Here is a 23,280-nt window from a genome sequence, read left to right as displayed (position 1 = left end):
CCTCTGACTTGACTGTAGAAAGAGAGCTTTATGGTCTTGCCTGATGTCTTCCTCGCTGAACATCTGTGCAAAGAATTTATTCTATACTTTCTGCTGTGATTTGGACTTCTTAGGTACTCTATTTCCTTTAGGAAAATCCTACTATTGCATGAGGGTAGTTCTGCTAGATGGACCTTTGTTCTGACATAGCTCAGTAGTCTGTCCTGCTAGTTATGTTTACTCTGTCATTTAACTATCATGGCTTTGGGGTCTTTTCAGACTGCTTATATACTTAATATATGAGTTTTTAAACGGCCTCCATGCTTTCAAACAGCTTTCTGTCTTGCTGCTCCATTTCATTTCCTTTTAGCTGGGTTCCTCATATTTTTGTTTTCCTCTTTTTTGAAGTTAAATATTTGAGTTGTGAATTATTTTTTCATGTGAATTAAAATATGCTAGTCTGGAGTGTTATCTCAATAATTACATCTTGAGCTACATTGCGTGGTTCAAAATTAGATCAAGAGTTGTTTTTCCTTTTGTTAGTAATCTAGGTAGTTGCAGTCAGTAGTGTCATAAGAAATTACCTCCATCGTTGCTTGTTTATGTCTGCCCTCTTCCCCCAGTCTAAACAATAGTAGTTGAAGTCCTCAGTTGTTAATGTTTAGCCTTTGTAGTCTCTTTTGTTCCCCTGTACTTCACCTTTGCTGTCATCAAGTTGATGTGATTGATAATATAGTATTAATGTACTATTTCTTCTTGGATATGGAATTTAAATGTAGTACTGTACTTGTTGAGGTAAATAGTTTGGTGAAGACCTATTTGTTTTAACAGGAAGTGGTGTTGCTCCACTCAAGCAAATCAATCACTCTTCTGCCTGTATTGTTTGTACTGTAGTATAGCACTATCCCCTGAATTTTATTAATCCATTTAGTTTTGAAGATGTCTTAAAACCAGTCTTTCAAGTTTTGTTAGACAAAAGCTGGAAGGACTTGCAAATGTTGGCTTTGTTTTGGATGCCTATTTCAAATTCCCTGTTTAGTTGGAATTATAGTTTTGGCTGGACTTCACCTATTCCTCTTCATTTTTATTACTTTGCTCCAAGTGTGCATAAACATGACTGTGCTCTTTCACATCTCCCGCCTTCCTTGGTAGTATTAACAATAGCCCTTAATAAAGGCTTTTAAATTGAGTTTAGCTTTGGTAAAGGTAGAATTGAGAAATCTTTATGTAAAGCTCCATCCCCTCCCCCCAATTTCTCCAGTTCCTGATAACTGAACAGATGAATGAATAAAGTTTAAGATTGACCTATGAAGCCTTTCATAGGCTTGGCTGCCTTAGAGGCTGTGGTATTTGCCATCCTGCCAGAGAAACACGTGTATTCTGCCTTTTATTTCTTCCAGTAATTAAACCCTGAGTGTAGCTATAGGAATTATTTATTTCCTTATGAAGACTTCTATATAAGCATGCTGTAACCTAATTTAAAAGGAGGATATATAAAGCCTGATTCAGGAAGGGCTGCTGTATATTGGTGGTGCGTGTGTTTCCATCCAACTGTAGAATTGGTGTCTGTATGCTGCCACAAAGTGTTGAACTCATTCTGCAGTGACACTGAACACACTTAAATTCTTTGCAGGCTAAATCCCACCTTTTTGTTTTTGATTATTTCCTTTAGTTTTCAAAGTCTAAACAAATCATCTAACAGTCAGTCTGATCAATCTTATGGGATTCTAGCAATTGTGTTTCTCATTAAGCACCTTTCACTGTCAGTAGTTGTGTAGTGTGAGGTTTTTTCCTGTTTTCCTGCTCCAAATTTCTTATTTTCATTCTGTAGATTATTTTTCCTTTGGTAGTTGTTCACTTTAGAAATACTGACTACGACATTGCCTGTGTAGTGTTGTGTTTTTCCTCAATATGAACGTTTTTGGAAAACTAGCCTCCTCATTTTGCAAGCTGTTACAAAAAATAATTTTGTAAGTTTGACTTTCATTGCTGAGTCTTATAGAGGTAGAGATGTAGGAGATTTTATTTATAAGGAAAAATATGCTTACAACTGTGTTCAGTAACAGTTAAGCACGTTACAAGCTTTTCTTGTTTTTATGTCGTACTGAATAATTCAGGTCACTAAAACAGAATTCTCTTGGAAAGCGTGTGTATGTGGAAATGTGTTTAGGCAAAAAGATGTATTTCATGCTGTATTACAGTACACTCATGTGACATGTAGCAAAGATAAGACCCAACTCTGTCTTTCTACTAAGGATCTGTAGAAATAGGAATAGCGAAGGTTTGAGTCAGGACAAGGCATAGTCTTGGCATATTCTCATTTCCTCTTTGCTCTCATCTATTCAGGTCTATTTAAAATTTTATTAAAAGCTTTATATACTTGTGATGCTTTTGAGCTTGTTCTGAAAGGAAATGCATGAAATGAAACAGAGAAAGTTTAAGAATCAATAAACTGATTTTTTTTTTCAGCAAAAGCTGAGATATAGGGAAATACAGCTTTGAATTACTCAGCCCTATAGGGAAAAAATATACATATATTTTTATACATACATAAAAGAATATTGGATTAAAATAATCTTCAGTGTAACTGACTGATTTCCAAGCTGGTGCATTGATTATACAACTATTTGCTAAGAAAACTGCTTTCATTCCAATTGGATGTTACCAATGTTACCTTTATTACTGTTGGAGTGCTGTTACGTTAGCCTTACAGCCCAGTGCCATTATGTACAAAAGAATTAAAAGGTGGTCGCCTCTCTGGTTCACAGCTATGCTGCTTGGATGCTTCACGCACACACACACCCTACACTCCCGCACCCCCAGCTTAGTTATTTGACAAGAGTGCTTGAATAATGTTATAAATGCTTATAAGAATATTTGAGACTGATTCCTCTGGGCTTCTTTACTGTCTGGGGATTCTCCTGGCTGTCCTCAAACAGTAGATAACTACACAAGTTGATAATCTTCATTTTAAAAAACACTGCCAAGTCTGGGAAACCTGATGACTGTTGTAAAACCTGTAGAGTAAATACAGGCTTGAACTTTGAACGTTTTCAGTTTCTTGTAGCTAGTCATATGCATTAATATAAGTGAGAATGTTGAATCTCATTGTATTAAGTATCACTTGAGTGCAGTATAAACAAGATGAAAATAATTAATAATGTAAGGCTTATGTTGCATTGTAATCCTGATGTATAACGTATGTTTTGCAATTTTCCTTTTGCAACATCTTGATTTAAACATTGTATAATCTGCTACAAGCATAAGGGAAGCTAACATGGTAAATGAAAAAGAAACACAACTGCTAAGGCCTTTATTTATTTATTTTTTTTGGCAATAACTCCATTTGAACCATTTATTTCCGTAATATTTGTTACAAATATGCTTACTTCTTAAATCTAGTGTTTGATTACTTAATTGCAGCCTGTCTGTTTCTTATCAAGCAATATATTTTTTTCCATCTATCTATATAGTATCAAATAAAGGATTCTGGAAACGTGAGATGACAAAGTGGAAAATCTAGAATAAACAAGTGTTGCTGATTTACTTTTGGAAATAGTTGTATAGATGGACATTCTTTCTAATATAGTGCAATGACAGTGCTAGAAATCAGATTTGAACCTAAAAATCAATTTTGAACTTAAACTGTAAATAGGAATGAAATAAGTTTAATAAAGGTGGTTAGTACAAAGAGACTCGAGATGAAGAAACTATTTCAGAAAATTAATATATATTTGTTTTAATCCTGTTTTAGAACACGCTGTTTTTGTGGAGGGCAGCAAATTGATACAAGAAGAGCAGATTCCCCAGACGGAGTGGGGGAGAAGTCTTTGAGTAATTTATTAAGGTAAACGGGTTGCAGTGGATTTCTGGATGGGTAAGTGTTGATGAATAGGATTTTTCTGCTACTCCTATTCACTTTTTTATAAATAATTTTAAAGAGATACACAGCTGCTTCTAGCTTTGCACAGAAGTTCAATGGTATTACACATTAGCATGTACTCAAAGATATACTCAAATTATCATGCAATTATATCTGTATTTTTCTTGGTAGGTATATCAGTATCAGCTTAATTTACTAAGTTTTAGTACAAATGTTCTTTATGGAGATTTTTTTCTGTGTTGATTGTATGGTATGCATGATTGTATACTTGCTTAGAATTCCAGGTACAGAAATAAACTAACCTGATTGCCTTTTGACACTTTAAAAATTCATACTAGAATGACTAGAATTGTTATAAACCTCAGACTCTCGAAACTGTAAAATTATTAACAGCAAATGTTTCTGTAGTGACTTAGAAACAAGAGGTTGCTCTGCATCCTCCATTACTCAGTAATGATCTCTTCTTGTTGCATGCAGCAGTTCCAAAGCTCTCTTACTTCTATGTCTCAATGACACTGTGGCCATGTAAGGAGCTTCTAACTGTGTGGAGTTGGAAGAAAATCAGTTGAATTTTAATGTTATTAATATGCAAAATGATATTACGTTCTTTTTGCTGGTCACTTGGATATGTGTTGATTGATCTAGCTTCAATCTTCTGTTGTATAAATCTACTGAAGTTGCGATTTTGTAACATTTCTAATAGGAATCAAATTTAATAAGACTTCAGTTTTTTTCAGTCTGCTTGTCTAATCCTTCATTTTAATTTGCAGTTGAATAAAAGCAGTGTTACAGGACCATTTTAGGTTCAAGGGTTGGAGAGGGAGTGAGAAATGAAGCTCATGTAATAAATACCAACAAATTCCATTTCCACTGTGTATCTATATTTTGCTAAACAATGATGTGTAGCTGTTAAGTGGAAGTGTTGGTAATGGCAGTGTCTCTTGCTAGTATAGTGTTAGAAAGGAGATAAATGTAAAGACAATCAAGAACATAGAGAAACTTCTTATTTTCTTTGGATGATCTCAATTAGGAAGAGGAAACAAGTAAAAGATGAAACTATATTAATTCTGTAGTTAGTTTAAAAACTATTATTGGAAAGTTAAATCTCATTCTGAAGTTGGTTTCCCCCTCCCCCTTGTCCCTTGTTTGTTTTTCTTTAAACAGCAGATCTGGAATGGACACAGATTCTCTGGGAGGATTAGAACTGTCTGAACATACTCCTAGTCTGCTAGGGAATACCACCATGGCAGCGGGCCTTGCAAATGTAGGAAATACGTTTGGAGGTCCACCCAGTTCTTTAGTTTCTAGACCTAATAAATTCCAAAACTCACCTATAGAAGATGATGATGATGTAGTTTTTATTGAACCTGTACAACCTCCACAAACTTCTACATCGCTGATACCAGATCAAAGAAACACTGCTTTTACGTCATCAAAAAATGAAGAGCTTCAAGGGAATGATTCCAAAATGCTTCCTGCTCCGAAAGACTTAAATTCTCAAAAGGGAAGTGTAAGTGAAACTATTATTATTGATGACGAAGAAGATATTGAAACAAATCAAGGACAAGAGAAGAATACTTCCGGTTTTAATGAGCGAAGACTTCCAGAGTGTAAAAGTAGAACCAACGATATGGAATTCTCAGCTTCCAGTTTTTCAAGAAGTAAGGTAAATTCAGGAATTGGTAATAGTGGTATAACCACAGAACCAGACTCTGAAATTCAGATTGCTAATGTTACCACATTAGAAACAGGTGCTATGAGCTCTGTGAGTGATGGTCATTTAGAAAATGCTGAAGGGCGTGACATGAACTTAATGATTACACATGTAACATCACTGCAGAATTCCAACTTGGGAGATGTATCTAACGGACTGCAGTCAAGTAATTTTGGTGTTAATATACAAACATACACCCCATCTTTAACTTCACAGACCAAGACTGGTGTAGGACCTTTCAATCCTGGTAGGATGAGTGTGGCTGGAGATGTATTTCAAAATGGAGAATCTGTGACTCATCATAATCCTGGTAAGTTATAATATTGAACATTTCCTTAAAAGCTGAAAAGGTATCATAGAAAGTTTGATTAAAATGTTCTTGGAAGTTACACCGTATAGTATTTTTAGCTTAATTTTTAGAGAAGAGCTTGGTTTCCTTCATCTGCATTAGAACCGCATGTGACTCTCTGGAATAGAATATGCTCAGCCAATGAGTAGATAAACTGTTCCAGTTTAGCAATTAATAATGCCTTCAGATGTTTTGAGACATATGTATCTAAAAAGCAAAGCTTTCTTTAGAACTTTGGTGTGACCCCCTTTAATGCTCACAAGTAAAGGTTAGAGCGTCTATATAGCTTGTATGCCTTTTTGCATACTTTACTGTTAGTAAAACTATTATGCAGTTCTGTTATTAGTATAATGTATTAGAATTTATTTAAGTATTATTTTTCTGATTTTTTTATTGTCTTTTCATCTGAATATTATTTGACAAGCAAAAAAGAATTTAAAAATCTGATCTTAATCATACAAGTGGTTAGCTAACATAATACACTACATAATAATAGCAGTTCTCAGTACTTACAGTGCTTTAACAAAATAGGGTCCAAGTTATGTGTTTATTCACATGTTCCTGTAGTAGGTTATATACACTTTGGTTGATATCTAGAGTCACCTGTAATAAAATATATTGTATTATATCGTATTAATTTGCTTTAGGATTTGGCTACTTTGTTTCTGTATCTGTGCGAAAATAGCAGTAAAATTTACCTCCTGTTTAGCAAATAAAAAGATCTCTCCCATGACAAAGTGGGGCAACTGTGAATGGACTTCTGGAATTATTCTACAGAATTTAAGCTTTCACAGTTTAAAATTGTATGTAGTTTAAAGTCTTCCAGTATGAAGGTGAAGTTCTAATACACACTAATACTCCACTGCCATTTTAGGTTAGAAATCGGGAAGATGAGTTATGAGTTTTGCTACAGGTTTAACTTCAGATTGAGTAGGATTATTTTAAAAGGAAAATCTAAAATGGTTTAAATCCAGGTGCATTAGACCCTTGTTAATACACAGTTTCTTAGCTTACTAACTTGCAGCTTAAAACAGATGGATTTTCAACTTGTTTTCAACAAATACTTAAATAAGAGTTCTTCAGTTTGGTCATATATTACAAAGTGTACGTTAATAAATGAATTCTTTTAAAAGAAAGCTAAATTTTGTAAATTTGCAAATGTTGCTTTTTTAAATTGCGTCCAAACTTATTTCAAACCTTGTCAAGTTGAAAGCCTAGAGCCTAAAGCCTTGTTGTCTGGTTGTCTTCATTTGATGATTTATAAATTCAGTTCCTATTTAATCTTTTAAAAATAAGATTCCCACTGTTGATAGTTAATTCCTCAGACATGTGGTATGGTTATTGTTGTCAGATAGTCACAAATAGTAGTAGATGTATGGGAACTTATGGTACTTGTTACCTTAAAATATTGCCTTTGTCTTAAGAAAATCAGCATGGGCTTTCCCTTGAAATACTGTGCTTCTATTTGTGGTGTGATTAACAGGGACACATGAGATTTTTGCATGTGTGAAGTCTGATATGCGGGGACCACAGCAGTTTTGGAATATATTGAATTCAGAGACCCCAGGGTAGTGGTTGGATGTCCTTTTAATGACTAAATGAAGAGGACTCCCTCAGAGAAGGGAGGAAGAAAGAAATTTACAATGATTGAATGAGTTGTGTGTATATGGGATCATCTTTATGCCTGTGGTCTTTTTATGTGAAAAAGAAGTAAAGAGCAGTAGGCTCAAAAGGAAATGGGAAGGGCTACCATAGGTAAGAGGGAAGGTGGAAAAAACGAACAAGGGAGGAACAAGAAAAATGACCAAGAGCATGAGAAGAAGAAAGAAGAGGAAGAAAAAGGGAAGACAGCTATAGTGGAAATGGCTTTTACACGAGAAAAAAAAAAGAAACACGGTAGGTGTGGATCTTTTACAGGTTTTGTACTTAAAAAGATGTAAGAGAGCTTTTAAAAATACACATTTCAAATTATGTTATTTTTCTTCCCTTTCTTCTAGAGAGAGAGTCAGTGTGTGCTTCTCAGTAGAAGTTAACACTGCTTGTTAGAAACTTCTCTAATATCATGAGGAAGAATTTGATCTGAAATATGTTTAAAATAATCTGCATAACTCATCTGATTGCTAAAGATAGATCCATATTTTCTGAATCAGCAGTGTTCCATGTGTTCTGATTTTCATACTTTCAAAATATGTCCAGTAGAGGTGAAGAATCCTACCTAGTTAATCTAAGCCTACTGATAAACATGCTTTTCTTTGCATTGTGAAAAGACTACAGATTGAAAAACCAATGTCTGTAGTTCAGAATGGGATTCAAGAAGTCAATAGCCAACTTCAAATATATTCAGGTGTCACAACTTTCTTCAGGGATTTCTGCTTGTTAGCATTTGTTGTATGTGAAATCTTTGGGTAACAGTTTAAATACAATTAATTATAAAAGCACTTTTGCAAATTTTCGGACTGGTCCATTACTTAAAGACATTCTTGCTTGCATCTTGGAGGAGTATTCATGTTTGCTTCTTAATATAAATAAAAAAAACTTGAAGCCTTGAAGATGCAAACCTAAGGTGTAGTTTCCTGGTTTTATTTTTATATATATATATATATATATATATATATATATATATATACACACATATATATATACACAAACACACACACACATATATATATATGTAAAGTATATGTTTGTGTATCTGTATATGTATGTGTGTGTGTGTATATATATATACACACACACATACATAATTATTTCTTTTCCCCTTAGTGGAAAAGATTACATCTACACATTCTGAAGAAAATAGTAGATAAAAATGAGGCTTGTCAGAAATCCATTACTTGCGGTCACAAAGTCATTAAGTGATTTTGGAAGATTTTTTGGATTAGTGTTAGCCTATTTCCCTAGCTAAATGAGTCTGCAATATTGGAGGTGTTTGATGCCTACTAGATAACCTCATGGGCCACACATTAATTCAGAACCTAACATCCCTAATAAGCTTTGGTGTACATTTCAAGTGCTTTGGGGCTGGAACTTAAGTTTAGGTTGTCTGAAAGGAATCTAGTTTTTGTGCACGAAAACCGTCCAAGAACAGAACCAACACATAGTAAATAGGAGAGCTGGGGTTACAGCTCAAAACTGCACTGTTCTGAACCAGATAACTAGTGTACATGTAGCTGACTTCAAAGAGCTACATCCTTCTACAACAGTTCATAAACCTTTCTTCCCTGGGCAAGTTGTGCTGATGCAATTTCTTGTGCTTTAAGGTTTTAAAATGATATCATTACATTGAATCATTTTGCCAGATGCCTCCACAAATGAATGTATTGGTGCAGTTGAGAGGAAGGAATAATTTTATAGCAGTTAAGAGCAGGAATGAGTGGGAAAGGATAGGAACATTGTAAACTACCATTAGAGTAAGAAGAAAATCAAACATAAAACTGTACCATAAACTTGACCATTAGAGAATTGCAGATAGGAGTCTGAAGGATGAAGGCATTAGGACAGTAGAGTATGCAGACTGATTATGAGTAAACTAAGGAAGCGTAATATACCTTCTCTGTTCAAGGACGTAAGACATTTTATGGGTTCTTCATAGAAAATGTTAAATGGTGGAGGTAACATCATTAAAGTGAAATGTGATACAAAATCATGGTATAAAAATGAAGTCTAAAGGTGGAAATGGAAAAAGTGAAAGCAAAAAAGGAAAAGCAAGATACATCTTTAGCTGTTCTTGTAGTTTGTTTGTGGAAGGAAAAAATGTGACAAAATGTCAGTTTAGGGGGGCTGTTTGGAGCCTTAAGATTTTAAGCAAATAGAGTTTTTCTTTAGCGAGGTACTGGGAAGTCATGGTAGAAATTTCAAACCGAAATAACCCTAGCATTTACTAGGCAGTTAAGTGCTGCTGGAATTACAGGCATATATTGTGTTATCTTACTGGGCACGCCATTTATTCTGGACAGAGGAAAAATACAGTGCATTCCCACTTGAAACCTGTCATAAGAGAGGAGAATTTCAAAATGCGTTGATGTATTCAAGTGCTGCCAGGAGATGCATGTCTGTCTGAGCAGCTGACATAATAGTATAGAAAAGTGTGAAGAGGGCACTGCAGTCAAATCTAACTTCAAGCACTGTGGTGACATGCGTTAGTTTGTCTGTGTGGAGACTCAGGCATTAAAAAAGTAAACTTAGGTAAGTCTTTACCTGAAAGAAGAATGTGTTTTGTTCTGCTTCTTTTCAATTTCCTCCTCATTTATTTGTCCCAGCTCCTCTCTTTACATTCATGCTTTATAATAGGTCAGTTCCCAACTTGTCTTGCATGCCTGAGAAATGGGACATCCCTAACAGCTGCAGAGTCATACTGGGAAATGATCTTCCACTTGTATAGGAATATCCACTGTTTGCTGATGTATCAAGGGTTATTGGGATGTTACGTTCCTATACTGAATTTTAATACTGTGAAGCAGAATGCTCTCAACTAAAACCTTCAGGAGAAAGGAAGAACTTCCAAAAATAGAAGGGAGCCTTTTCTCATATGATTTATTGAATGGTTATGGAACAGATAACATCCATTAGGAACAGGTTATGGACAGTTGCTGAAATCTGTAGGTAATCACCTGAATTGTAAGCCTTAAATTTCTTCTATGTAGTTGTTAATATCCTTTGTAATAACACTCCAGGAACATATTGAGTTACTGCAGTAAGTCATTCAAGACTTTAGTATTTTTATTTATTTATGATAAATTCTGTGTTTGCTCTAACTTAATAGTGGTAGCACAAATGGAGTAATATTTATGTAGATGAGAATGTAGTGAAATGCCAAGCTAGTAGTGAAATACTGGTTTGGGTGCTTGGAATGACAGTCTTAAAAGATAAATCCATGTGCTGTGACAGTATTTGGGATAGCTGATACACCACTGAAAATAAATGGTTTGTTGTAATATAAGAAAGTTCCTGTTTGTTTGTTTTCTCCATACTTAAATGTCTCATTCTTAGGCATCCTTCAAAAGCTCAAAGTTTCTACATTCTGATGAATACTTAAAATGAAAGCTTAAATTCTAGAGAAAAGCCTAGAAATTAAATTTTAATGGAGGATATTTTTGCCAGAAGTGCATATTCTGGGCCAAACAAAGATACTGAGCATATAATTCAACAACAGCATGTGGCATTTCTAGAGGCATTTCTGTGAGACAGCAAACTTTACTAAAGTTCCTATTATGCAAGCCACGCTGTTAAGAAGTTACACTATAAAAGATTAGCCAAAGACGAATTTGTTTTGAAGAAACCTATTGCCCAGGAGTAAAGACAGAAGACTACCAGAGTCTGGAACACAGGGAGATGGATTTGTGTACTGCTAGAACTTAATGGAATGTAGTTTTCTAGGCTTACTGCTTTCTGATTAGGAAGTCTAAAGTCTTTGAAAGTCTCATGAATTGGTGAGTTTGCAGATTAAGTGATAGCCATTGCAAAGAAGGGGTTATTGAGCAAAACAAGAACTCTTTTAACAGGAGCCAATGACATAGATAAAGATCATGGTGACCCACTGTACTTGGCTCTAACTGCAGTACAGTTCTCTGGCTGGAAGCTAGGCTAAGAAACTACTCAAGGAACCCTAAGGATTTATCCCACATTAACTTTTTCAGTTGCTTGTTTACTTGAGAACAAGATAACTAATGAAAACTTAAGTTTTTGTGTTTTTAAACATAAATATGCAAAGCTTGTATCTCTGAAAATTTAGTTATGAAATTCCATGTTCTCTGTTGGTCTCTCTTTTTAACTGCAGTTGGCAATTACAGTTTTGTTTATCTGGAGGTTCAGCTGCCAGTTTGCAGATACTGCAAGTCAGCTGAGGTCTGTAAAACTTACCTCTAGACGTAGAACGGGGCCATCTTGAGACTTGTTCATGCTCTGAAGCTTTCTGTGACAGTGAAGGGTGATACCATCAAACTGAATTGTATTGTAAAGCTGAACTTCTAAAGTAATGCTTTCCTTTGTTAATCATAAGTTCCAGCAAATAATTTTTTTCTCATTGTGTATCTGTGTATATTGTCCTGTTTTTTGTGTACATAAATGTCTGTTCATTTAACTTTATGGATTTTGGTTTTTGTCTTTAAGATTCCTGGATATCCCAGTCAGCTTCGTTTCCTAGGAATCAGAAGCAACCAGGTGTGGATTCTTTGTCACCAGTAGCATCACTTCCTAAACAAATTTTTCAACCTTCTGCACAGCAGCAGCCTTCTAAACAGGTTAAAGTCACATGTGCAAACTGCAAAAAGCCTTTACAGAAGGGGCAGACCGCATATCAGCGGAAAGGATCAGCTCACCTTTTTTGTTCTACTACCTGCCTGTCATCATTCTCGCACAAACCTGCTCCAAAGAAACTCTGTGTTATGTGCAAAAAGTAAGTTTTTTTTTCACTTTATTCCATATTAACACCTAAATCTAGAATACTTGAAAATACCACACAATTACAATCAATGTTTTAATGATATTTATACAATTATCATTAATACAAATAACAACACAAATGCTTCATATACTGTCACTTCACTATTGTTTGGAGATGTTGAACATGTTCTAGGTGATCCTACTTGAGCAGGGGGATTGGACTAGATGATCTCCAGACGTCTCTTCCAACCTCAGCCATTCTGTGATTCTGTGTAATTCTTTGTATATGCAAGAACAAAATAAAACTTTATCAGCTTTTGAGTTCTTTTGAGTTCAGAACATGGCAGATTTTTTCTATGAAAAATAATATACTAAAACTTGTTTGTTTGTTTAACAAGGTGTCTTAGTGTGTTTCATTGGCTTTCACAAGCTCAGATTCTCTCAACTTGCCTCTACAAAGTTACTTAGAAGTGCTTTGTAGTCCTTTTTCTTTCCTCTTTTTTTTTTTTTTTAGTTTGTACGCATGTATACAGCTGGTTTTTAAGAAGTAATTCGGTGATCTACCATATTCAGATAGCTGTACATGTGCAAAGACTATTTAATCTTTTTATTTCTGAGTGAAATCTGGAAAAATCATGACTAATTATGATAATTGACTAATTCTTGCAACTGATTCTTTGGAGAAACTTCTCGCTGTATTGTAAGAGGATACATACATTATTACCCTAAATGAAAATGCTTTATTTTTAAATGAGGAGAAAATACTGTATTTCTATTTTTTCATCAGTTTGTATAAAGCATTTGATTTCCAGAGAGCATCTCTGAAGTCGCTTTCAGACAGTTTTTGAGAATATGTTGATCTTTGAACTCTTTCCTTTATTATTCAGTTGCTCATTAAATCACAGTTAAATGGAACACAAAATATGGATGAAATTCTTTTCATTATATGGTTTCCTTATGAAGCCCAATCTTCCCAGCCTCTTTTTGCTATATTGCTAAATTTTTTCTATCTAGTGGTAGCAAACTATTCTGCATTTTCTTCTACGGTCTTTTCTTACTGATGCTGATATATTATTACTCAGATGGCAGATCAGTGAAAGGCTAAGCAAACTTCAGCAAAATTCAAGAGATCTTGAATGTAGGTTGGATAGATGATAAAAGTTATGTCATAGGTGAAATTTATCAGAGGTAAACGTAGATTTTTTTAAGTGCAAAAAGTGAGGCCTAAGATAATTGTGTTTTAATTGTGTACCTTCATGTGTAAATTTATAATTTTTATATAAATTTAATCAAACTGATTTTCAAAGTAGTATTCTTCTGACATAAAAACTAGGTAATGGTATTAAGAAGGAGAGAAAAGGGATACTTGGTATTTTTAGTGTTTATAAAACTCAATTTTTACTAACACTGTTAAGTTTTAACTTAAGTTTGAAACTATTCAGGTGCTTTCGTAGAAGTTAGTTGTATTTGTAACTTGCCGGAAACTGTAAAGCTCCTCAGGGCAGGAACTCTGGCTTTGTTTTGCGAAACAGAAGTGATAAGACTGCTCATGCCACCCCAAATCCTTTCATTGCCAAAATTGACTGACTTTCCTTTGATGGAAGGCAAGCTTCCAAGTGTTAATATCCAGGGGCAGTACAAGTCATTTTCAAAGGAGGTTGACTAGGGAAGCACACGGCATTTTTCCAGTAGCTAGACATAGCCAATATTTTCCACTCATCCTAGTTTTAGGGCTTCTAGGGATGAGTGTCTGGGATATGGCTTTTCCAACATGATGATCCATCACTATGTCAATAGAGATACAGATCTACCCAATCAATTTTTACTTTATTCTGCCTAATGGCGTTTCTACTATGTCAATAAGAAAGTTTTCTTACTCAGAAGGCAGAGAGCGCCTTAATTCTTCTCCTTACTGCTTATAATTTATGGTATATGTATGAATTCTTCTCCTTACTGCTTATAATTTATGGTATATGTATGAATAGTCTTATTCTTCATATGTTTTATAGCCTTTCTCTGTAGTTCAGAAGATACAGGTTTCTTAGTCTGTCACTGTTTAAGCTATAGCAACTCTCACTTTTAGATAGTTTAATTATTGTCAAGATAAGAGAGGTTCTTGCTAAGCGACAACGTTTATCAGGAAAATTCCTAAGCTATAATAATGTGCTCAGAGAAAGTTTGCTAATTGACTACATGTTAAAACAGTCTGTGACACTAATGGGCGTACCTTCTTGTTGATAGTCACTGCAGTATGAAGTTAAGCATTCTGTATGTTTAAGCTGAAAATATTTCATGAATTCTTCCATCTCAGACAGTGCAAACTAATATCCTGTGATTTTACTCAAGAAACCCTCCAAAACCCACTTGACTGCAGCTGAAACTTGAGTAGCTTTTAAAAGCAATTTTCACAATGTATTATGTAAATCAGGAATGGTAGTTTGGCATTCAGAGGGAAACTACCAGTAGGATGGCCTTACAAATTTGAAAGACATGATTAAATAACAAAGGTAGAGTGAGAAGCATTCTGTAGGTACTTTGCTAAGCTTGCAAGCTATGCAGCATGTAATTGAAAGTCAAGGGAGTCTAGAATTAATTTCAGTGAGAAACAACGTGATTCAGTTTAGTTAGAAGAGGGTTTGTCCTATATCAGGTTAATTTTGTTACTAGTAACTTGTCTGGTTTAACAGGTTAAGTTGTTGTAGTTTCATGGAAAGCTAGAGGAACTGTTAAAGTGATTTGGAACTTTAAATAATGGTGATGTTAAAGCTTTTTTTTTTTTTTTTTTTTTTTTTCTTTTTCTTTTTTTTTTTTCTTTTTGATTGATAAAACTTGTATAAGGCAAGTTTGTGGTAGAGTTTTCATTTTGGTTATATTTATAAGAACACAGTACCTTCTCTCCTTCCTTTGTCCTGTCCTGAAATTAGTGCTGCAGTGGTGGAATTCTCATAAGCAAGAATGGCCTTTGTTTGTGTTTTGTTATAGTTTTGATCTTCATACAAAACTTGACTAAGTATAATTTATAATGTAAAACTACCAAAAATGCTAGTTTATTTTCAATGCATTAATTTCTTTTTTTAACGTAAGATTGAGTTTGCCACAGTTGGTACCTAATGGTATATTAAAAAAGATGCTTAGTTCTGCAATAATGTGAAAAAAAATAGCCCCGTTAGAACAACAAAATAGGTTTTTACACTGAAAATGCAGTGTATTTACAGTATCTATATTAGTTGTAAAAATATCATTAAGTGTAGTGTTTGACATAGGGGTAACAATAGTATACATCCCAAACCGCTTTGAAATGTAAGCATTGAGAAGAAGAAAGAGTCTTATAAATGTAAAATGTTCTATCTGTATCTATTACTTATACACACACACACTGTAGAGGGCTTTTTTGTCTTTCAGAGATATAACAACAATGAAAGGTACCATTGTTGCTCAAGTTGATTCAAGTGAGTCTTTCCAGGAGTTCTGCAGTACATCATGTTTATCCTTCTATGAAGATAAACAGAATCCCTCAAAAGGAGTTTTGAATAAATCAAGATGCACTATCTGTGGTAAACTAACTGAGGTCTGGTTGTTTTGTTTTGTTTTTTTCCTCTTTCCCTCTCCAATGACAATAATAGAAATAATCTCGACTTAAATATTCTAAAATAAGAGAACTTAAGGAGATTTAAAAAATGGTTCCATGTTTTCATATGCAATGAGATAGAGTTAATATTTATTAAGAGCGACTGAAGGAGGAAAGAATTCAAAAAAGTTAAAAATTATTCCTGTTGTTTCTTAAACAAAGTTCCAGTAGAGAAGTCAAAGTGCCTCATGTTAATATTTTGTACCTGCTATCAACAATTTTATTAAGCACTGAAAGTTGTAACTGTAATATTGATCTACTGCATACAAGAATTGCCATTAAAAATTAGTTTATTACATATTTTGAGAATACTCAAATGTTTTAGAAATATATGTAAAATATACTTGATAAAGTATCATTAATGCATTTACTCTGGATGGCGTTACTGGGCCCACCATACTTCAGGCTATTCCTTTACATGACCTTGAATGCATGTGTGTCTGGCCAGTCTTCATATAACTTGTTGTCAACCTTCAAATTGAATTTTTGACAAAATTATGGAAGTTGACCTTTACTCTAAGAGACAATTACTGTATTCTTCCCTGGGACCTTTGCTTCCAGGCTCCAAGAACAAACAGGCCCAAGATTTTGCCCAGAAATCTAGAGACAACAGAAACATCAGTATTTATATTTCATAGTCATTTCAAATGTCTCTGTCATTAAATTGTTCATTGAGCAAGTGAAATCTGGTTTTCAGTTGTGCTAGAGCATGAGACTTGATTTGTCTGGTAGTTTTAAGTAATAACTTTGTGCTTCTGTGGTGATGTAATACTTTCTTTATTTTTTAGATTCGTCATGAAGTTAGCTTTAAAAATATGACTCATAAGCTGTGCAGTGACCACTGCTTCAATAGATATAGGATGGCGAATGGCTTAATAATGAATTGCTGTGAGCATTGTGGGGAGTATTTGCCCAGTAAAGGAGCTGGAAACAATATTCTTACTATTGATGGTCAGCAGAAGAGATTCTGCTGTCAGAACTGCGTTGGTGAATACAAACAGGTAATTATTTCTTAGCCTTTAAATTAAAATTATTTATAAAATTAAATAATAATAAATAATAGTTATAATAAGAATACTTATTAAAATTATATTAGAATAGTTGTACTGCTTAAATTTGTTCTGTTCTTCATAACATGGTTTTATTCTTCTTTGGAAATCTTTAGTAACATAGTCTTCTAAAAATGAAATTAATGCAAGTCAGTGCAAACTAGCTGGAATGGACCTTCTACTACTGGCTTTTTTGATGTTAGAGTAATAGCAATACCTATATATTAAACAAAATATCATTGAAATTAAACCTTAGTAATTTCTACTTCTTTCTAATGAGAACATCATTTAACAGTATGTTACTAGCAAGCCTGACAAGTAAACTTACTAGTCCATAAGTGATGTTGTTACAGATTTAAAAGCCTGCTTGTGTGCAGTTGAAACATTCAAAAGTATTCAGCGCATACAGGTGATAGCTGTGCGAATACTCTCTGAAGATGGCACGTTGGCTGTGTACCTTTATTATATCTAATCTTCTCCATTGTGCAGCGTAGGATTCCAACATTATTTGTCCCCTTTATCCCCGTGTGTTTTCATATTTCTTTACTTGGTTTGGTTTTTATTTGTTCTTAAGACCATTAATCTGGAATTATTTTTAACCACAAATATTACTAAATCAAGAAGTCTGATGCTGAGTGGTGATGTCTTTTACATACTGCAGAGCCAGATTAGCTGAAGCATTTCCAATACAAGTAGGAAGGTTCAAATATTAATCACACTATTTACTGTGTAATAGAATTGCTCCAAAGTACTAAATAATTTGGGGGGAGGATATGGAATTTGAGGGGTTTATATTTTCTTTATTCTGTTGCACATTTTATCTTGTTTCATGATGACCTGGTACATACAGCATTGTGTTTCTAGGGACAGTGTTGCAAAATGATTGTTTTATTTGGAAGGAATTTCCTTACTTGCTTTTGAAGGTCATGCTTTAATATGGGAGTGGTGCTAGTTCTGTACACTGCTCTGGGGTCTTTCTTCAACTCTTTCCATTTTTAAGAAATCTGTGACCCAAAAGAAAGGGAGCCCAGTGTTGATTGTTAAAAGTTCCTTAATGTTGCATCATCTATATTTATATTTTTATTTATTTTTTTTTTCTTTGGATATTCGGTTCTACTACTTTTGGGGATGACATTTCTTGTGTGTATGCAGTGTGCAAACAGCAAATCTGGAAACATATGCATGTGTAAATAGCGCAACTGAAAGCATAACGTAAGCATTGTTCTTTTGTCACAGCTAAACCAAAAGGGACAGGATAGGTTTCCGAGATACTAAAAACGTAGGCATGCCCAGAAGCCATGGACTTGAAGAAACGTTGAATACTGTCTCTCGAAGAAACAAAAAGACATGAGATTAACTTTGAACTTGAGACATTCCCACACAATCAATATAACATGCACTCCATATGGAATTTTGAAATGAACATGGAATTTTGAGAGGTCGAATGATAAATCTGTACTTGCACATTCATTACAGACTGTACTCTTATTTGTTCAGATATGTTTGTATGTTGTGCTTAGATGTGTATTTGAGAACAAGATGGGAGGGTAGCAAGTTTTACGCGTTAGTGTGATGTGGGGAGAAGGGGAGCAGTTTGCAGTACCAGGAATCTTCACGAATAGTAGTGGATATTGTGAGGAAATTGTGACATGCATTGTTCGGGTGCATCCGCTCCTGACAGCAGGCTTTATTCAAGCAAGTTCTTAATTCCTTTGTGAAAATATTTGGGACTGGGGAACTTATAGGCTGTGAGAACCTTAACTCAAGTGCTTATGTGCATTTAGCTTGGATTGGTGACTAAATGTAATTCTTAGCTGATTAGTTTTAAAATATGCCTGGTGGGGGAGGTTGGGGTTTTTGTTGTTCTTTTTTTGTTGGTGGTGGTTTCTTAATATTAGGAGAAATTCAAACTATAAAAATAGGAAGGGGGGGGTTAGTGTATGTTGTTGTAGGCATCAAAGTTGCTCAGGGCACAACTATTTCAGAATAACTAGTTGTCTAGCAGGATTTATTTAGATTGGAACTTGCATTTGCATTAATGTTGAATATACTTTGGAAAATGCTTTTGTTTTTTTTTTTTTTTTTATTTTTTATTTTATTGTTTGTAAAAACAAGTAATTCTCAAACTGTAAGTACAGACATGGAGCTTTACTTGGAAGGTTTTTGAACTGAATGGATTCAAGAAATTTGATTATAACCAGGAAACACCACTGACAAGTCTTTGGACCACAATTGGTAAATTGTAGGTTGCTTTATTCAGTAGTAAAAATGTTTCCTTTGAATCTTTTTTTTATTTGGAGCTCACTTTTAAAGGAAAAACGGTGAAGGAGAGAATATGGGAGAGGTTCTTTTACATACTGAAATAAACTCATTAGAATCAATAATACAGGAAAATACAATGTATCATTTGATTACAACATTGTGTTGTACAGCCAAATTGTGTCATATAACAGTTTTAGCAAATGTTTTCTCACAAGCAATTGTACAATAAATAGGTCTTATTCTGAGCTTTGTATTAAGTAGTTTATAATATATTGTAAATGTTATACACCTATTAATATGCTATACATTTGTAGTAGTAATAAATGAAAACTGATTTTTACTACTTGTACCTATCTATATACTTCATCCCTATTTTTTAATAAATATAACACTGATTTGAACTATTAATTTTCATAGCTTATCATGGACATCTTTTCTTCTTGGAATGAAAAATTAAAATTGTGCATAATAAAATTACTGCAGCTCCTGGAATGGCCACCCAGGGCAAATATTTTATCATTTTTAAAGGGTTTCTTTCCTGTGCTTTAGGCTATGTTGGTGGGAGGCAGGGAGATCAGAAACAGCATTGTTCCTGGGATGCGGAGTAGATTCTCTCTCTCTCTCTCTCTCTTTTTTTTCTTTTTTTCTTCCCTTCTAGAAGTGCCTAAACCATTTTTCAAAGTGATGGATGTGCTTAGGTTTCCAAACCAAATTTTCGAAACCTGCTTAAAACTGATACTGAAGTGATGGTGAAAATTGTCCTGTGTTTTGCATACCCAAGAGATGCTGGCTGTCCATTGTTACCTACCACTGATGTAACTACAGAACTTAGGTTTCCTTAATATGAAAAAGCTATGTATTAAAAGAAATAGGAAAAAACTAATAAACTGTGCAAGAATTTAAGAAAAAAAATGAAACAGATACAGCTTGACTAATGATCACTGTGATACTGTGAAAGAACGTGTTAGTTTCTTGATGGCAAAGCAGCCATTTGTGAAGAGAGAAAAAGAGCAAGTACATCTTTTGGTTTTGTTTTTTAATGAAAACAATATATATAAAAAAACTCCCTCAAATATACCCCCAAAGGCAATTTAGGATAAATATCAAAAATATATATTAAAAAATTCTTATCAAAAGCAATTTTTTAAACTTGAAAAGATCTTCTTTTCTAGATCCTAAATTCTTTACCTGTTACACTGAGGTTCCTACTCTTTACACCTACAAGGGGTAAGAAGGACGTAAGGAATGACGCTAAAGAAAACAGAACAAAAACAAAGAGCAAAACCTTAACAACCCTAGTAGAGAATGAGATAGCATATAACAAAGAGGCTATTAAATTGTCCCTATATAATTTTGTAAATTTTGTAATATTTTCTTACTGAGCATACATTCCATATGAGAACTTACCTGCTTTAAAAGTTGTGACTTATTTAAAAATTAATATTTTTGCAGCAGATTGAAATAAACCCCACATATGCTTGCCATTAAAGACATTTAACCAAAAGACAGACATATGCTGGTTCAATGTGTCTGCTTCTGCTGCTACTGTATATTTTGTGTGTCCAGAAAACTAGCCAGCTTCCTTCTGAAAGGAGCTATGGTGTTGGTTGTGTCCTCCTCTGGGTTTGGGTACAGGCTCCTGACAACTTGTTTAAAGGAATAAATGAATGCTGTGATTTGGCTTGTGCTACCAGCCATACCTGTTAATTTTCAGCTGTTTTAACTAAGATAAGGCTGGGTTTCATTTGTTTTTGGTTTCATAGATACCATCTTTAAATGCTTTGCTTACTAGCCTGATCAGTCTGTAGCGTGCTCAATCCTGGCATGAATTAGATATTAAATGCTTTATGCTTTTAAAATATTTCTCCCCCCCCCCTTTTTTTTTCTTCTTCTTTTCCCTAACTAGAATTCTTGTTTAACTGTGTGCTTGGATTTGATTGCTTTGGCTGCTTCTTAAAAATGATGATCATGTGCTGTCAAAGGGAAAGCAGCGCTAGCTGTTTCTGCATAGGCTTCTTACTAGTTTTGGCATGAGCTACCAGGTGAACGCAAGCCAAATAAGTGTCTTCCTAATTGAGGAGAGTGCTTACGATGTCTTTTCATTTGGTGAAATCTTTCCTTCTGTGCTGACTAAAAGTGGTTTTGGTTGTCTTCCTTGATCAGACAAAGACTTACTGAATGGAATACATGTGCTTCAAAGCTAACAGGGCTACTGCCATCCCTCTAAGCTATTCGCTTGCAGATAAGCAACAGAAAAAATACAACCTAACTTCTGTTTAAAGTCTGTTCCTTACTAAACAATTTCTCCTGTGAAACCCTTTCTAAAACTTGTTTCACTTTATTTTGTTTGCAGGGATTTAGGAACCTTCCTTGTATGCAAAACTAATATACTCATTAATGTAACTTAAAATTCATTATTTATCTGGAGTTTGTATTTGGTCTGGCAAAACTTTTCAGCATCTACTGGATTAAATCTCATGGAATGCTATGCTATAATGGATTTTTAGAATGTTGTATCAGATAGAAATTGAGTGGAAGTGTCTAGATTTTTCAGCTTTGCCTTGTCCCATGCAGTATACATTCTTTTCTTTAAAATCTTGAGCGAGAATTTTTTGTGCTTCTCTGCTATTAAGACAAATCTATCTTTTGTTTGTTTGGGTTTTTTTGATGCTACAATTAACTACAAAATCTACTGCTTGGTGCTTTGTAAACTCTTGTTTCCAAGTCTGTCTTTCAAGAGTAAATACTGTTTGATAAAGAGAAATCAGATTGGACGCTTTGAAACACTAAATCTGAGGGCTGAACAACCCTTTCAATTGATATATTAGAAATATTGATGTTTTAGGGTTTGGATTTTTTTTTTCTGATTTATGGTCACTTTCAAAGAGGCAGCCACTTCTGCAATTTCAGTCAGTTAAAACTGTGGTTTAATATTCTTATGAATAATTTGCTCATGCAGAAAGCTTCTTCTGTCTTGCATCAGATAAATACTTAGTTTGACAGTAAGGTACTTCCTGATGGTACTAAAATCTGATATTATCCATACTTCTGCAGATGGAGATAGCTAGAAGTCTTTTTCCCTATCTCCCCCAGATAAATGACAGAAATTTCTATCAAGCTAAGTAACAATCAGTTCTCTTCCTCTCTTCTTCCCCCACCCCCATCCTCTTTGGAGGTCTCTTGATGCTTCTTTCTCCAGTTTATTGTGTCTGATGCAAATGTCTTGTTCTTCTACCTTTTTCTTCCTTCTATCATGTATTTGCACCTATTCTGGAACTGTTTGTTTGCTGCTTCTGCTTCAAATGTCTTCAACTGTAGAACTGGCTACTCTCCAATAAAAACTATATAGTCTCCCTCCTTTGGGACCTGAATGTTACTTGTAGTGTTCAGGATACTAGTGTTGTCCGCTTTTGTAGAAGATAAAGTGAGATAGATACATTGAAGATGTTATAACGATGCTGTAGTTCTTAAGGAATTTACTTACGGCAGTCAAAATTGTAAGATTTGGTCTGTGTAGAAGCACGAGAAATCCTTAGGAAGAAGCAGCAAGGAGGTACATGCCCAGGTACTGGAGTTAGGATAATTATAACCACATAACTGTACTGCTGCATCTGGAATAATTTACCAAGGATGAAGGGAAGAGGGAGAAAAGGCAAAAGAGAAATGATCTGAAAGAGAAGGAAAACGTTCTACTTAACACTGTTAATGTAAAAGTAACTTGTTTTTTGAGGTAAGGGAAGATGAGTTTTTCACCCCTGCTTGTTTTAAAGACATGGAGGCAAATGTCTGGACAGTGGTGCAAAGCTGACTAAAAGAGGGAGTACTGGCAGTTGGAAATGCCAAGGAAAGAAGTTACTGAACATTTGGTTGGTTTTGTGTTTTGAAGAGTTCAGCTAATGGAAGGTAAACACATGAATTACTTGGTGTGTCCAGAGGCCTCCGAAGCAACTACTCTTGAGAGTAGTTGCTCTTGAGATTTGGGCTAATGCTTTTGAGGTGTTGCTAATCTTAAGTCTGTTTAGGTGGAGCAGGAAG

General features: G+C 34.5%; 1 protein-coding gene across 10 annotated transcripts in view; it reads left to right on the top strand.

Moving 5' to 3' along the window:
* Positions 1-23,280, top strand: part of ZMYM2 (zinc finger MYM-type containing 2) — a 94,668-nt gene that overhangs the window by 19,155 nt on the left and 52,233 nt on the right. For 6 of the 10 annotated variants that reach the window (XM_062567223.1, XM_062567221.1, XM_062567222.1 and 3 more), the window contains exons 3-7: positions 3,734-3,856; positions 5,027-5,886; positions 12,034-12,319; positions 15,709-15,874; positions 16,723-16,935. In XM_062567223.1, coding sequence (XP_062423207.1) covers positions 5,037-5,886; positions 12,034-12,319; positions 15,709-15,874; positions 16,723-16,935 — 1,515 coding nt within the window. In that variant the 5' untranslated portion in view covers positions 3,734-3,856; positions 5,027-5,036. Of the gene's footprint in view, positions 1-3,733; positions 3,857-5,026; positions 5,887-12,033; positions 12,320-15,708; positions 15,875-16,722; positions 16,936-23,280 lie in introns of those variants that run through there. The other 4 variants (XM_062567224.1, XM_062567220.1, XM_062567226.1 and 1 more) reach the window with 4 other exon arrangements.

This window comes from Rhea pennata, chromosome 1 (assembly GCF_028389875.1).
Source record: "Rhea pennata isolate bPtePen1 chromosome 1, bPtePen1.pri, whole genome shotgun sequence".
Classification (NCBI taxonomy): domain Eukaryota; kingdom Metazoa; phylum Chordata; class Aves; order Rheiformes; family Rheidae; genus Rhea; species Rhea pennata.
The sequence above is the reverse complement of the archived record's forward strand: the minus strand, read 5'-3'. Positions and strand labels throughout refer to the sequence as shown.